This window comes from Mixophyes fleayi, chromosome 1, assembly GCF_038048845.1.
Source record: "Mixophyes fleayi isolate aMixFle1 chromosome 1, aMixFle1.hap1, whole genome shotgun sequence".
In the NCBI taxonomy this organism is placed as follows: Eukaryota; Metazoa; Chordata; class Amphibia; order Anura; family Limnodynastidae; genus Mixophyes; species Mixophyes fleayi.
In genome coordinates, this window is record NC_134402.1 from 162550644 (window position 1) to 162566148 (window position 15505).

At 40.1% G+C, this 15505-nt stretch overlaps 1 protein-coding gene across 3 annotated transcripts in view; it reads right to left on the reverse strand.

Annotated features, from left to right (window-relative positions):
* Nucleotides 1-15505, reverse strand: part of YTHDC1 (YTH N6-methyladenosine RNA binding protein C1) — a 40988-nt gene that overhangs the window by 12802 nt on the left and 12681 nt on the right. The window contains exons 5-9 of one of the 3 annotated variants that reach the window (XM_075202879.1): nucleotides 10669-10758; nucleotides 10042-10095; nucleotides 7710-7804; nucleotides 3137-3245; nucleotides 2225-2342 (exon numbers count right to left, since the gene is read on the reverse strand). In XM_075202879.1, the coding sequence (XP_075058980.1) occupies nucleotides 2225-2342; nucleotides 3137-3245; nucleotides 7710-7804; nucleotides 10042-10095; nucleotides 10669-10758 (466 nt within the window). The remainder of the gene's footprint in view (nucleotides 1-2224; nucleotides 2343-3136; nucleotides 3246-7709; nucleotides 7805-10041; nucleotides 10096-10668; nucleotides 10759-15505) is intronic. The other 2 variants (XM_075202887.1, XM_075202896.1) reach the window with 2 other exon arrangements.

Below are 15505 nucleotides of genomic sequence, written 5' to 3' on the forward strand. Positions count from 1 at the left end.
GGTTTCTGTAAAGTACAGGCAAAAAAAACCAAATAAAAACAAAAAAAACACTTCTACCAACATACAAAGCCATTAAAATAATTTAAAGAACATGCATCTCAAAAAACCTCAAAACGCGACCCCTCCACTCTACAAAAGAACTGCTGCTCTTACCAGCACTCATTACTATCAGTCACCTAATCTCGGTTACAGGACTATTTTTCAAACTACGTTCACTATGTAGTGGATTCATTCGTACAACAAAATTTTTCACTAGTCTCCAAACCATCAAGGTGACCTAGTCGTCTTTTTTCCCCCCACCATCATCTCACTTCTCTGACCCCCACCCACCTCAATCTTCCGCCCACCACTTTGCTCCTTCCTCCAAGAGGAACAGACTCCACTCATGACATCTCCTTACGGCTTTCCCCATTTCATAACACGACTGTCACCTTGTACACTTTTCCTTGTGTCATGGTCTCAGAGGCCCTCTCACCCCTTGCCTCCCCTCCCCCTGTTCAATTCTGCTCCCTCCTGCCTCCTTCACTCTCTCTTGACACTGTCACAAAGCCCACTTCAACCTGTCCATTTCTACCCGCATCTTCCCTTCTGCCTTCAAATATGCACTAATTACTCCACTCCCATTGTTAAGAAACTGTTGCAGTCATGGCTCTCTCTCCAGCTACCTCCACATATGCCTACACTCATTCCTTTCCAAACTTCACGAACAGCTAATCTACAACTGTTTAACGCACTCTCAGATTCACTCACTCCACGACCCCTTAAAATCAGGCTCCGCCCCCTCCACTCAACTACCACGTCTTGGACATCTCCACTTGGATGGCTGGACACTACGTCAACATATCCAAAAGTGAGTTTATCTTCTTTACACCCAGTGTCACATTCCCTCTTCCAGTCTCCCTTAAGGCTGACGATATTTTATTCTCCATCTCTGTTGCCTGGATGCAATTTACTTGCCTTCAATTTTCACTTCCCGCAGCCAGTCCCTCAGCAAATCTTCTCTCCACCTTCACAACATCGCTAAGATTCGCCGTTTCCTTTACATCAGTTTTTTCAAAACCTAGTCCCCAGGGACCCATAATGCAGGGTATTCATGTCACAAGTGAAATAGTCACTACCACATGTGGATCTCTCAAAATGTGCCAGCCAGTAATGAGTATGCCTGTGCTCCAGCAAAGAGTAATGAGAAAACAAGCACTCTTGGAGCTTCTGGAGAACTGGGTTTGGGAAACACTGCTCTACATGTATGGCATCGCCCAAGCACTTGACATCTTTTGTCCTGATTATGTGTATTATGTCTTCCTCTCGAGCCTACCTATCACATGTCTAACCCTGCAATCTGTACTGAAGGTGGCACTGCAACTAATCTTTCTCTCCCATCATGCCTCTCTGTAAAGCCCTCCATTGGCTCCCCATACTCTCCGGAATACAATTCAAGCTACTTACCCTCAACCTATAAAGTCTTACCTCTCCTACATCTTCGAACTTTGAGAAATCCTACTTGAACACTTCGTTCTGTTAACAACCACCTCTCTCTCATCACCACCTCAGACTCTGCCTTCAGGACTTGACCCGCTCTGCTTCCCACCTTTGCAACTTCCTTTCCTGCCTGACCAGACTTGCCTCAACCATCCAATCTTGCTCCCTCAAGACTTGCCTCTCCTGGCTTGCTTTCCCAAAAATGTCCTCCTGATGCACCACCTGCCCCTTCCACTGTTTCCACTTTCCAGCACCTCTTAAATGTTAACTTTCACGAGCTTGGTCTTCGCTACATTATCTCTTCATCCGCTTTGTAAGGTTCCCTTGTTCTAGTTGTATCTTCTAATATAGTTACTTTCTCTATTGTCTCTTGCATTGATTTTTACTGACTATAGTTTCTCTTGTGTGCTGGGGGTATTTGTCTGTGTTTGTTCCTTTTAGGATAACCCCACCCTTTCATGCACCTGATATAGCCTATAAATTGATTTGAGCAACTTCCATTTTCTTTATAGTTTCTCTTGACCCTTACTTATTTATATATTATTCGGTTTAAATTGTGTTTATTGTATGGCACTGCAGATTCCGTGGCGCCTTATAAATTAAAATATGATGATTATCAAGTGTTCCATGAAAACTTACCTCTTTAGGCAAACTTAAATCACAATTTAAAAACAAGACACATGGTTAGGGTATTTTAATGCATTAAATTAGAAATCAATCAAATGTATAACTTGTCTGAGCATACCTGCAAATCCAGTCTATCTTGAACACACCACCAAGCATCTTTGCATTCATTCCTGCAGGAAGAACCCAATGTATGGGTGATCCACCATGGTGAGATTCAGAGGACAACCTTGCAAATCCTGAAAGGGACATATAGTCATATTATAGAAACTACGTAAGTTCTTAAGCATGACATATGGTATCTTGCATACAACTCCTCTTTACTTTATAACAAGTATTTATATATCAAGGCAAGATGATCTGATGATATTTCCTTTTTGCCTGTAGCGTCTCGTCTAACGTAAAGCATACAAACAATGTAACGAGCTGCCCATGAATTCTATTACCATTTACACTGCTAGCTACAGAAAAGCAAACAGGGCAATAGGAAAACTAGACAAGATCAAAACATGAACTATTAAACTTATAAGTACCTTCTAATCCTTACTTACAAAACCCTCACTACCACGCTCCTCATACATCTCAAATTTCATATCAAAATACTCTCCGTCTCGCCTTAAAGCTACCTCTCCCCTCAGGTAACCACCTCATTTCGGCCTACAAAACTTCTCGAACTTCTGGAATTCCCTACCACGCCCAAGCAGCCTTTCCCACAGCCTTCAAAACCCATCTTTATTAGATCTTACTCTACTCTCACAGACACAACTTGCACCCTCACAACTGTCCCAATCTCCAAAATGAGCCACACCAGTGTCTCGTTTCAGCTGTGCCCTCTTATAATTACAATGTAAGCTCTCTTATGAGCAGGGCCCTCCAAAACCTTTGTTTTCCGGTCTGCGTTTATTTGTTTATCTTGTATGTGTTTTAAGTATGTCCTATTTTTCCTACTGTGTGGAGCAGTGTGATGCCTTACAAATCTACAATAATAATAATAATAATATACCCATTATATCTGTAAGAACCAATAACTTACCTTGAAATTTTCCACTCTCTCTAACCGAAAATACCAAAATTACACTCCTCGCAGACCTGAAAGCTGCGTTCAGCTTTTTTTCATTTACTGGTAAAGTTGACCAAACACCCTGCAATGAAAAAAAGTAGATTAAATCTTCAGTATTATGAAAGATGACAAACACAATTTTTCATTTTCTACAATATACAGATTGTTGTAAAACATTTATGGCTCATTCACAACTATCAGCTTCTATTGCACTTTAAGGACAATAGGAAAACTAAATCAATGGTGCAGGTTCCCATTATTGCATTTAAAATATCAGAATGCAGCATGCTATGTCTCATGCTTTTAACACGTGCTACCAGTACAAAATATTGGGGAAAAAAACAAAAGGCATAAAAAGAACATTGAAAAAGTGTGTCAAAAATGTAATAAAACAAATGCACGTTTTAAAGTCAATTTCCTTAGCATGTGCGTTAACAAGTCTAAAGAGAATAGAAGTCAAAGATTCAAAAGCCGTTAAGAAATATCTGCTGGGGTGCCTAGCAGCCATTTCAAATGGTTGCATTTTGTTTAGGCTCCATCTCCCACCACCTACCATCTGCTTTAATCTGTGTGATATCTTGAGATCTAACCGTTTTTTAGCAACAGGATCCACTGCAACTTAAGCTCTGCTGTGGGGTATTTATTGCTCAGTTATGGGACAGATGACCTATGCCTACAGACGCAAAGGGTTGTTTATGTGATGGTAACAGATGACCAGCACAGGCCTCAGCCTAGTGGCGGTCAATTGGGGGGAGGAAGCACTTGGGGCTGAGATCTCCCCTCAATTGGCTGTCACTGTGCTGAGGCCTGCGTCAGCCATCTGTCGTTACCAGTGCATAAAGGCCCCTGTGCTGCCATTTCTCCTCACACACCCCGAGCACTGAGAGCTTCCTGTGGGTGCTCGACTCTCCTACATTCGGTCCACTGGAGGAGTGTGCCGGTCAGCTTCCCAGATGTACGCTGCGATTGGAGCACTGTTTGCCTGCCGTTTACACGCAACACAGGCTTTGCAGTGCGGGTCCCTGTCAGCCTGTGTTGAGCGAGGATCGGAACTTGTATGTTTATCTTTTCCAGCAGCACAATTACTGCCGTGGCTCCAGGCAGCTTCTGGACTGGAGGCTGCTTCTTCAACCGCAACCAAGAAGGCAGTGACGAGCCAGACTGCCCCTGGTATCCCTGCTGACAGACCTGCTTGTCAGAGTTTCTTGGAGGACAAGGATTACAGGACCAGCTAGTAATTGTGGGGTACCTCTTGACTAATTAGCCACCTGCCACAACCGCCCCACTGCTATAAAGACTGTGCTTAATACACTCCCTTGCTCCTCTGTACATTACCTAATATCTCACACTCCAGTGAACTTCTATGTTACTAGCGAGATAATCATATCTACAGGTGCAGGGGCAAACGCAGGATTTGTAGAGGGGGGTTTCCACACCACGCTGCCAGTGGGCGTGACAAGCATGCATGTGGGAGTGGCTATAATTTTAGACAGTGCTTGGCTGCTCTCCAACTCTTCCTATTCCCATAATATACATGGGCAATGCTGCGTGCAGTACTGTTAGTTGCACGCAGCTCTCCCTTTTCAAGCAGAGCCGTGTGAAGCGGAGGCAGGGTCCAGCCACCTTAATTATACAGTTTCCCAGGCTTGGAGGGGAGTTTCCAGGCACTAGAACCCCCCCCCACCCCCCTTGGTTTGCCTATGAGGCGACATATTATCTATCTTAATCACTACAAGATTTGCCTCGCACATAGCGTTTTTTTCTCAGCCAGGCTTCTCGATGACACAGATGCTATAACTCACGCCATCCGCCTTTCCAGGGCATCGTTTTGACTGAGTTCATTATTTACTAACTGGTATACCTCCTTTGTACACCTGCTGTAACAATGCAGGCCATGACCAGAAGCAAAAAAACAATGTGATAACGCATAAATTTACTTGACAGGACAAACAGTATCCAGGAACTTTCCCCGCCTCTAATCATAGATCGCAAGGCATAATATAATATAATATAAAATAAATTATATATATATATAAAATAAATTATATATATATATATATATATATATATATATATATATATATATATATATATATATATATATACACACACATATACACATACACACATATATATATATATACACACATATATATATACACACATATATATACATATATATATATATATATATATTAATACATATACACACACATACATATATATATACATACACATACATACACACATATGGAGGTGTCTGCCACCAAAAGTGGCATTACAGAACTATGCTGCCTTATTATGGATCTAAAAAGCCCCCTCACGATTGAATTAAAAAAAAAAAAAAAAAAAAAAATGTGGGTGAACTTAAGGTATAGTTTACATCTGCACGTTCAAGCCTACTTTGACCCAGAGGCTCGCTCAGCTCTTTAACTGTATCCTCAAGAGAAACCAGTTCCATCCCGATCCAACTAAAACTAAAATTGTCATTATTCCGAAACCAGACAAAGATCATACTGTTTTCTCTAATTATGTTCTCTTTTGAACAGACATATTGATTGCAAAGATCGAGGCTCAGCTGGGTTCTGCCCACTCTGACTGACCCAAACCAGGTGGGGTTTATGCCTCATAGGCAGGCGTTCGAGAATACCTGTAGAGTTATCAACCTCATCCATTATGCCAACAAATGCAAAATCCCCTTGGTTGTTTTGACTAGACTGAATATCCTGGCCTTTTATGGCTTTACATGCCTTTAAAATGACCATACTACCATGACGGCTTTATCTTTTTCAGACTCTTCTGATACAGGTCCCCCTCTCCACACTACTGTCACTTTAAACATTTTGTAAAAAATTCATAGGGGGAGGTAAAAAACCCCAGAAACAGCAGTGCCATATTGGCCAAATCAACAAAAACTGGAGGTCTTGGCCTCCCTCTACTGTCGAAATATTATTTTGCCACTCAATATAATCATGTTTCTTGACATTCCAATCCAGGATTTAACAAATGGGTAAACACAGAGAATGCCATGATGTCAGAATCATCTGTGAGTTACCTCCCGTGGTTGACCAGGATTGACAGACCTGACTTCGTAACGTAAATTGCTGTGCAAGCACATACACTTTATGGGGCGAAGTGAATGCTCAATCTAATTTGGCACCCTAGCCCCCTCCCCCCACCAATTTGGAAGCACCCACTTTCTCCCCTGTACACTCTGAATCGTGGATGTCTTGGAACTTTGATTTACACATACCATGGGGGAATTTGCCTTGCCTCATTTGTGGATTACCTGGACAAATACCATCTTCCTCTTGTGCTTCACTTACAATATCCACAAATACATGGCTTTATTCAAATCGCAGACATACTCAAAAGACCCTCCGTAAAGTTCCCCCTATTGAAAAAAACCCTTGAAAAAAACTACTCAGTTGTATGTATGATCTACTATAAAAGATACTTGCTACTGACCTGACCGCCCCCCCCCCCAAATGGGGATTTGATGAGGTAGCCTGGGAAAGAGACCTGGGGCTTTCCTTGGACAATGAGCCATGGTCCACTATCAGGGAGAGATTTGCTAAGGATTCTATAAATGTGAGTATTAAAGAAAGCTCACACACATTGGTATATGGTCCCAGAACAGATGGATGCAACCAAACAGATACTAGAGAGAACGTGGTGACACTGGTAAGTTTCTCCACATCTGGTGGGAGTGCCTAGTCATTCAGCAGTTCTGGACTATTACTATAGATCTGCTCGAATCGATAATGGATCCTCAGTATATAAATCTCTGTTGATACCGCTACTTAACAGCCCCATACAATCCTTTAGGAAATTTGATATTTACACTTATGTCATGCCTCCAAACTCTTATTCACGAGACATTAGAAACACTCTTCCCCACCAGAACTGCACTGCTGAAAAGGACTGGACATATATCCTCTATGGAATATATAAGTGGTCTACTCAACAATACATTGCCCAAATTCCACAACACTTGGGAACCATGGTTTTACTTCACCAACTCACATACCCTACCTAGCCTTGGCATGAAACCGGGTTCATGGGCCCTCTCCAATTTTTCACCAGCTCCTTCCTTCCACCCCCTTTTTCTCTTCCCCATTTCCATCACGAAAATGCTGCATCATAGATTTACTTTTTCTCTCTCATGACAATATGTGATAATGTTTTGTCACTGCTTAACTATGTCATAAAGACTTGTAGTCTTTTATGTTCACCTATTTGTTATGTGCTGTAATGTGGTTATTATTTCTGCTTTAGGCGTTTATATTTTTTGTGCCTTCATATTTTTGATGCAATTCAAAAAAACAGTTGAAAAATAAAATGAATAGCTGCGATTCCTTTTATAACAGGAGTACCAAAAAAAAGTTAAATGTGAGTAGGGTTTAGGGTTATATGGGGTAACACATACAGTTCATAACGCCGCAAGTCAAATTGTTAATAAAATGCAATTAAATAGAAAAGAATGTACCAAATAGCTTCGAAACCTATATGCACATTTGTTAATTTCACTCGGAATTAAGCTTACCTTTGCTTTAGCCAAAGATACATTTTCATGGTTGTTGCTCTTTATGAGGAAAAAACGGGCATCCTGGAGAATATATCTAATTTTATTGATTCTTTCTGGAAAAAATAAAACAAAGTATGGAGATGTAAAAAGGTCTTTTTTTATTATTAAATAAGATCTAAGATTACAAAATGTAAAATATGATCTTCGTGATGGAAATGGTAAAATAAAAGCTAGAACCCTGTTCCATTAATTAGTAGCATCTCCCACTTGTCCTTTATGCAAATGTCTTGGTATACAAATTAGTGAATGAAGAGAAGCATGGAGACCACCAACTTCAATACTGAACCAGCAAAGGAATCCATCAAAACTGGTTTCACATAATCATATACCATGTATAGCTCTGGTTTATTTTTATTACAAATCTATTTTACATTAAAAAAATAAAGAAAGAAAATATGAAACATGGGATTTAAATTTCATGCTTTTGTTTGGGTGTACTCATCAAAATATCTTTACCAAGGGTGTTCAATTACAGGTGTAGTCTTGCCTTGTTCTGTGTACATTGGAAGGTGGATGCAGCGAGATCTGTCAAAATGGTGATCATTTTGCCAATGCCTACTGCACTCTGAATAGACCAACAGCAGAACAAAAAGCTGTGTTCAGGGTCAAACTACATTTGCAGAAAAAGTTAATATAGACAAAAGGTTCCTCTCGGTTCAAGATTTTCTGAAAACATTTTAAAGGTGCTTGTGGCTGTGAAATGATGCTAACACATCAACCAGTTGGTTACAGTAATTTACTGAACATCATAGCTCAAGTTTAAGCAGGATACTAACAGAACAAATAGGAGCATTTAAGAGGGCCACTAAACTCAATACACTAAAACTTGCTGCAAGGAACAATTGGTGGCTTAGAAATTAAACCAGTTGCCAAGTACAGATTTTTAAAATATACATGCAGTAACAAATACCGCAAAAGCAGTTTCTCAACCAGTGAATGTGTAACCCAAGCAGATTAGGGGGAAAGAGTCTAATTTGTACAATAAATTTACTGTCCAAAATGTATATTACCACACTTATAGATTAGTGTAACTTAATAAATAGTTGAGTGAGAAACCTTGCCTTAAAACAGACCACTTGACAAAAACCCACACAATTCAGTTTTACTAATAAATCCCTTAGAGTTCGTGGCAAATCAACATCAATGGCAATCACTGGTGTAATTGGAACACTGTTTCTATTTACTCTAGTAAATTATGCTATGTAACATGTTATGCATAGTATTGAGGATTATGATGCTGTATATTAATAGGCTTTTATTCAGTAAAACTGTCAGTCAAGTATTATTGCAAAACTCTAAATGAATAAAACCAAACTGTTTATTTTTTAAATGTACATGTGTCTATAAAGGGTAGCACAGGTGTAATATAGTTATTCAAGAGAACTTGTGAGATGTAACACACATGGCCGTCTTAGATAGTTGGAGAAAGCAACCTGCCTGCCAACGACTGACTTTTTGTCAATTTAACAAAATAGCAAGTTTTCCTGTGTGAATACAGTGTAGTCCAGCAAATACTTCTGAATATAAGCAGTACCTAGAAAATGTTGGTTACTCGCCGAAAATCAGTATATTGCTAACCAACGGGGCTATCCAACTTATGTGGCTTCCCCAACACTCCCACTATTTGACTCAGCAGGGCCCCTGCACTTACAGCTACTGGGGGACCTTAATTGGAAAGCCTATAATTCTTTCTGAACTCCAGAGGATGGAAAGACCTAATAGTCCTAGAAACAAAAGTCTTCTCATTGAAAAGGAACAGCAACTTTGCAATCAGGAGCAGTAAATTATTGTTGCCATTTTTTATAGCACTGCTTTGACTAAGTTGCTATATTGGAAAGCATAGCAACAATCTAAGAGATCACATAACGTAACAGACTCTCCCTCTCCATTCAATGCTACACGAGTGGTACTGCTGTGAAGAAGTGTATTCTGGGAATTGTATTTACAGTCACCCAAATAGAGCATTCAAAATATACGACAAAGAATTTTTACAGGTGCAGGATGAAACAAATAAGGTATTAAAGGGCTTCAAATCTGCAAAGTAATAGATGTGAGAAGATTAAAATGAATAGAAAAGTTTACGCTTTGATGGAAATACCATTTTATCCTGACTAGTAACAAAAATGTACCTGTTCGATCCAAACACACACACTTTTTTTCTTAAGGTGCAGTTTGTTTGCAATTGTAAAACTTGGTCCGTCTCTGCTTAAAATTTCTTGATGTATAACATTGATAAGCCTTTGAGGGGGGGTTAAAATTACTGATTGTAAAAAAAATAAATAATATATACCTTTTCGAACGTCACGAACAGAAGAGGGCAATTTTTCATGCTTCTTTTCTGAACCTGCATTTAGTCAAAGTACATGTATTCAGATTGTGCCTTCAGACAAAAAATACATTTTCAAAACAGTTGTTTTCAAAGTCATACAGGGAAAAAATAAAATTAAAAAAAGAACAATTTACCAGGTTGTTTTCTGAAATGAACGTTTAGAAGTCTGAGCAGATATGATGCTGAAAACTAGTAGAATCCAATTTTCAGAACAACTTTGCACGAATGTGTTAACAAATTATTAAATATGTCAAGTAATTAATAAAAATGTTTTAAATTTGAATTAGCCCTGCCAGTTGAGTAGTTACAGAAGTGAAAATTTGTCCATATGGCATAGGAATACAACACATTCAGAACCATCAATATACAGGGAAGGACAACTTCCAAACCCTCACAGAATTGGAGGCCTCATATTGGATATAAACTTGTTATAATAAAGCAGAGCGCAAGTCAGAAAATATTATCCACAAACCCCTCCACTTCAAACTACAGTTACTCACGCCAACAATGAGCTTTACTATTTCACCTTAGTACTACTTTACTTGTGTGGAAGAAATCAGAACAAGGATCTAAGAAAGGAAATAATACCTGCATAAGAGTCTGATGCAGAACTTCCACTTCTATCAAACACAATTGGAGAAATACCTCTATCCCTTTTCCTTTCCTTCTTTTTCTGATCTAGAAAATATGTGAAAAGATAATGTAAGCATGGCAGAGGTCTCTGTGTGCGCCAACAGCCAAGCTTTGATCAGGATTTCTAATCATTAAACAGCATGGGACCCTGTATTTCAGAATCAGACAACCACAAACCCACTACCTAAGAACCTAGCAGGTTTTCTTGACCGATATATATTTTTAGCACTAAAGACTGCCTGGACAGTGTCATAAGATGGCAGTATACTGAAAGGTCAACAGGCATCAAGCACAAGGCTGAGGTACACTAGTAGGAACCTGTGAAATGAATAAATATGGAGACATGTTCCATAGGAGAAAACTGGAAGTTTATACTTACATTAAATCATTTTCTCAGAATCCATTGGGGCACACTGATACAATAGCGTATAGAAAATCCTCTAGGACTTTGGCAGTATAAGAAAATCTTCAACAAGTCTTTGCTCCTCCCTCCTCTGTATTCCCATCCTGCATGTTTTGTCTTTGTTTTTAAAACAGCCCCACAACACAATGGGGCATATTCAATTGTTGGCGGGATTGCCGAAAATCCCGCGTGCCGCGCACGATTATTACGGTAATCGTGCGCGAAAAAAACGTTAATACGGTAATTTACTCGCTGGATTTCAGCTCCCAGCTCAGGGAGCTGAAATCCAGCGAGGGTTTACCGTATTAACTATATTAGTTTTTCCACGGCGGAATCCGCCAACAATTGAATACCCCCCAATGTGTGTGAGAGAGTGACCACCCATAGTTTTTATTTTATTTTTTTTGCAAACTTGATAAAGCTTTTTGATAGGAGAACTAGGGCCTAAAAAGGGTGGGCGCCCTATACAATGTAATCATTTTCTTACATATCTTTAACGCCCTGGGACCCAGTAAGTGAATAGATCCCTCTTCCTCTGAGGACTAATTATGACCCAATCCCAGAATCATGCTGTCCTGATTTAAGTGATATTTAGAAACCACCTTGGACTGAAAGTTTTCTGTATGAGCCTCTATCTCCATGAAAAATCAGAACAGGAGAATGGTGGGTTTTCAAATGCCTCACAACTGTAAGAAAGTCTGCACCTCCTGTAAGAGCGCTAGCCTCTTCTGAAGAAAACAGAGTGCAAAGATCTGAAATTTGACCAAAGCCAGTTTCAAGCCATTATCCAAGCCATCCTATAGAAACATAAGGATACAGGGCCTACCGAGGAAAATTTGTTGAAAACTTCCTATTCTCACACCAAGAAACAGACCCTATATATTTTTTGTGTTGAAAACAGATATACTGTCCTTGTTTAAAAAAAAGACAAAAACAAAAAAAACAACACCACACAAAAACTGTGTGCTAAACGCTCATGGTAAAACAATAACTAGCTTAGTAGATCACCCCAGAGGAAGACGCCAAGACTGGCCCACCAACATCCTAAAAATATAAGAATGATATGGGAGAGTTGCGCTTCCTATTGTGCATAGTATGCATCCAGGGGAAGATAAATTAGCTAGAGGAGAAAGGGCCCAAACTCCCAATGGTAGAATATAGTGTAGCACCGGCGCAAGTAGGTAAATTTAGATCAGAAAAGGCAAAATTTTATTGAGCAGTAATAATATACACGCATGGTAATCCCCCAACGCGTTTCACAGATACGTATCTGTTATAACTACAACTATCCCTATAGAAGCCCAACTAGGGTGAAACACGTTGGAAATATTACCATACACCTTATCCACACTCGTCTTTCTACTTATTTTATACTTCATACTTTTTATACCAGCTGGCATCATCGTTGACGGCTCACTTCCGGATATCGCATTTGCAACAGACGCATCAGTCACATCATTCGGTCGGGAACTCCAGTCATCTGATACCAGGATAGAGCCATCGTCCAGACGCTAGAAGACTGTCGTGGAGCCTACAGAGCAGGGAAGGACTTGAGGTCTGGAATCGGGAAAGTCATTCAGTAACGGGGGTAAGTATTTACCTACTTCCCAGACTTATTAACTGCCGATCTCCTATATGACCAATTGCTTCAATCGCTCATGCTCCTCTTACCGGACTAAATACCACGTACTACCATTGCTTGTCAGCCCTAATCTTCACCATCGAATTTGCATTTTTGCCAATTAGGATTACCTTATGGGCTTTAGATATTTGGTCTATGGAATGTACTTTTAAGTTGCAAGTTAGCAGCATTGTTTTTCAACTTTAATAACCATGGATTATAGATCTTGTAAACCAATTGGTTTAAATTGATTTTTGATTGTTTTTATTGGAGATCACTCCTTCTATGCGTGTATATTACTACTCAGTAAAATTTTGCCTTGTCTGATCTACATTTTCTACTTGCGCCGGAGCTACACTATATTCGAAATCCTGATAATGCCTGTGTATCATGACAGTTTGGCAAATCCGGTGCCACCAACAGCTCCCGAACCCTCTAACTTTTTGAGAACACAAAGCAGCATCGCCACTGGCGGGAACAGATAGATTAATTAGATCAAAATCCCAAGGAAAATTCAGGTCTTCAAAAAAAAACAAAAAAAAAAAAAAAACTCCTGCAGATCCATGCTTCTTTAGCAAAATCGCTCCAGCTTGTGGTCCAGACAAGATGCCATTGCACCGATGTTCGCCTGACATCATCAGTCTACCATCTGCGGAAAGATGTACTGATTGAGGGACAATTCTCCGAGAGGCAGAGTGTGCCTGCCGAGACAATCTGTCTCCCAGTTTTCCATCGCTGCTCTGAATGATGCCTGTATTACAGGAACATTTTGTTCTGCTGAACACATGATCTTAGGGTTTTCCTGCATTGTAAATGAGCGCTTATGTGCCTCACTGATTAATGTGCGCCATTGTGGTGGCAATTTCTGACAAAACTTATGGGCTTTCCCTGCAAGAGAAGATGCCCCATAACTAGATTGTGTAACACTAGGACGCTGATCTGAAGCTTGGCTTAAATAACCCAAACAGAAGCGAAGATGGGTCTAAGACATGCCCCAACCGATTTAAGAATGGTCTCTATTTTCCCATCTTTTTGTTCTAACAGGCTGAGGCACACAGGATAAGAAAAGTGGCGACCTTGAAACAAGCATGCTATAGGGGCAACTACCTTAAGTGGACTTTACCAGGTTTTCAGTAGCTTCATTGGGCAGCAAATAAAAGGTACAATCTGCAGGTAAGCTGGAACTTGTATTCAGATTTAGCCCATGCCTCACAGATTAAAACCAGTCAACTGCTAAAATGAAGAAAAGTAAAGCAATTGCTTCTTCTCTTAAACAGCCTGTTGTAAGACTGAGCCGACGACTCACTGTCCTATATGTGTAGCGCCTGTTGCACTGCATGCACTAAATAGTCCACTCCATACAGCTTTGTAGAGTCCTCTTAAACTAATGTGATATTCTCTGTCAGATTCCTCCACCACTTTTCCCGCTTCCTGGGAGGAATACTTGGAATCAGACCCTCACTAGTTCGAAAATAAGCCGGAATTGTAACGATTCCAGGAACTATCCCCTAAAGAATTCAACAAGATACTCTCTAAAGAAGAATCTTTAAATCAGACCCTTCATAGACTTAGTCAGGGCTTATGCCCAAACGAGCTCTTCTAGTGGCGACACAAAGGGATCAGATGACTAAGCACACGTAGATGCATGGCATCTGAGCTGTGCAAGCTCAAAGATAGATTGGGCCTGAAATCTAGTCCAACTGGTTTTGCCAGAGCAGTGGCGCAAACTGCAGGTGTGAATGACAGTCGGCTGTCCGTGCCAAACTGAACATAGACATTTGACACAAGTGTAAAAGTTAGAGATTAAGAACCTCCAGATTTAGATCTGGAATTACTTCCCTTACCAGACATGACCGATAAGCAGGAGAAAAAGGGCAGACACAGTACACAAGATATGAACTTTGTAAAAAGAAGACACAAAGACTAGAATGAAAAAAATCAGAGCCTCTCAGAAAGAACCACCCTTGGACAAAATACTGTCCTGCAGCAAAGGATACAGGTGATGTAGAGTCAAAGCAGAGAACAGTGTCTGTTCTAGCAGGCTTATCTGTAAACCAAAGCTCACCAAGGAGAAAGTGCTATGTTGCCTGGGGTTGCTTCTTCCCAGCACCTCCCTACAAGGGACAGTGACTTCCAGCTGAAATGTGCTTAGTGGGGGCTGCTGAGGAAGTGGTTGCTACCTCTTGACCCCATCCCTACCTCCTAAATAAGCTTTGGTCTTGCAACTAATACTACCTCCCCTCTCACCAGACCAGGAGATGGGAGTTACTAACTTGGCCAGATTTTCTGGCGCTGCTGCTCCTGCCCGATGGATGCCTGTGGAGGCAGATTCAAAATAAGTAAAACAAAAATACAAAAAAAGCTTTTTTTTGTATTTTTCAAGATTGGGATATAGAGGAGGGTAGAGCACAGACTTGTTTAAGATTTTCTTAAAGTGCTAAAGTCCTAGATAATCATCTAGACCCTAAAGTACCAGTATCCACCCAATTGGATATATGAGTAAATTAAGTGGGCTGTGCAAGTTCTTCAAACAGGAGGCACATCTAGTAATATATTCCCATTGATTTTTTGCTATTCTATTATAGAAAACCTGGATTTGCAGGCCATATCCACATGTAAATATTCCTGCTGAATTTGGAAAAAGGTGCATATCTAAGCCGTTGCATTGCAATAAATGTATGGACATAAACAAGCCTCCTTAAAACTGGTGGATGAGGGGTGTAAAATATTCTGAAAAAAAAAAAAAAAAGAAAAAAGGAACCATTCAC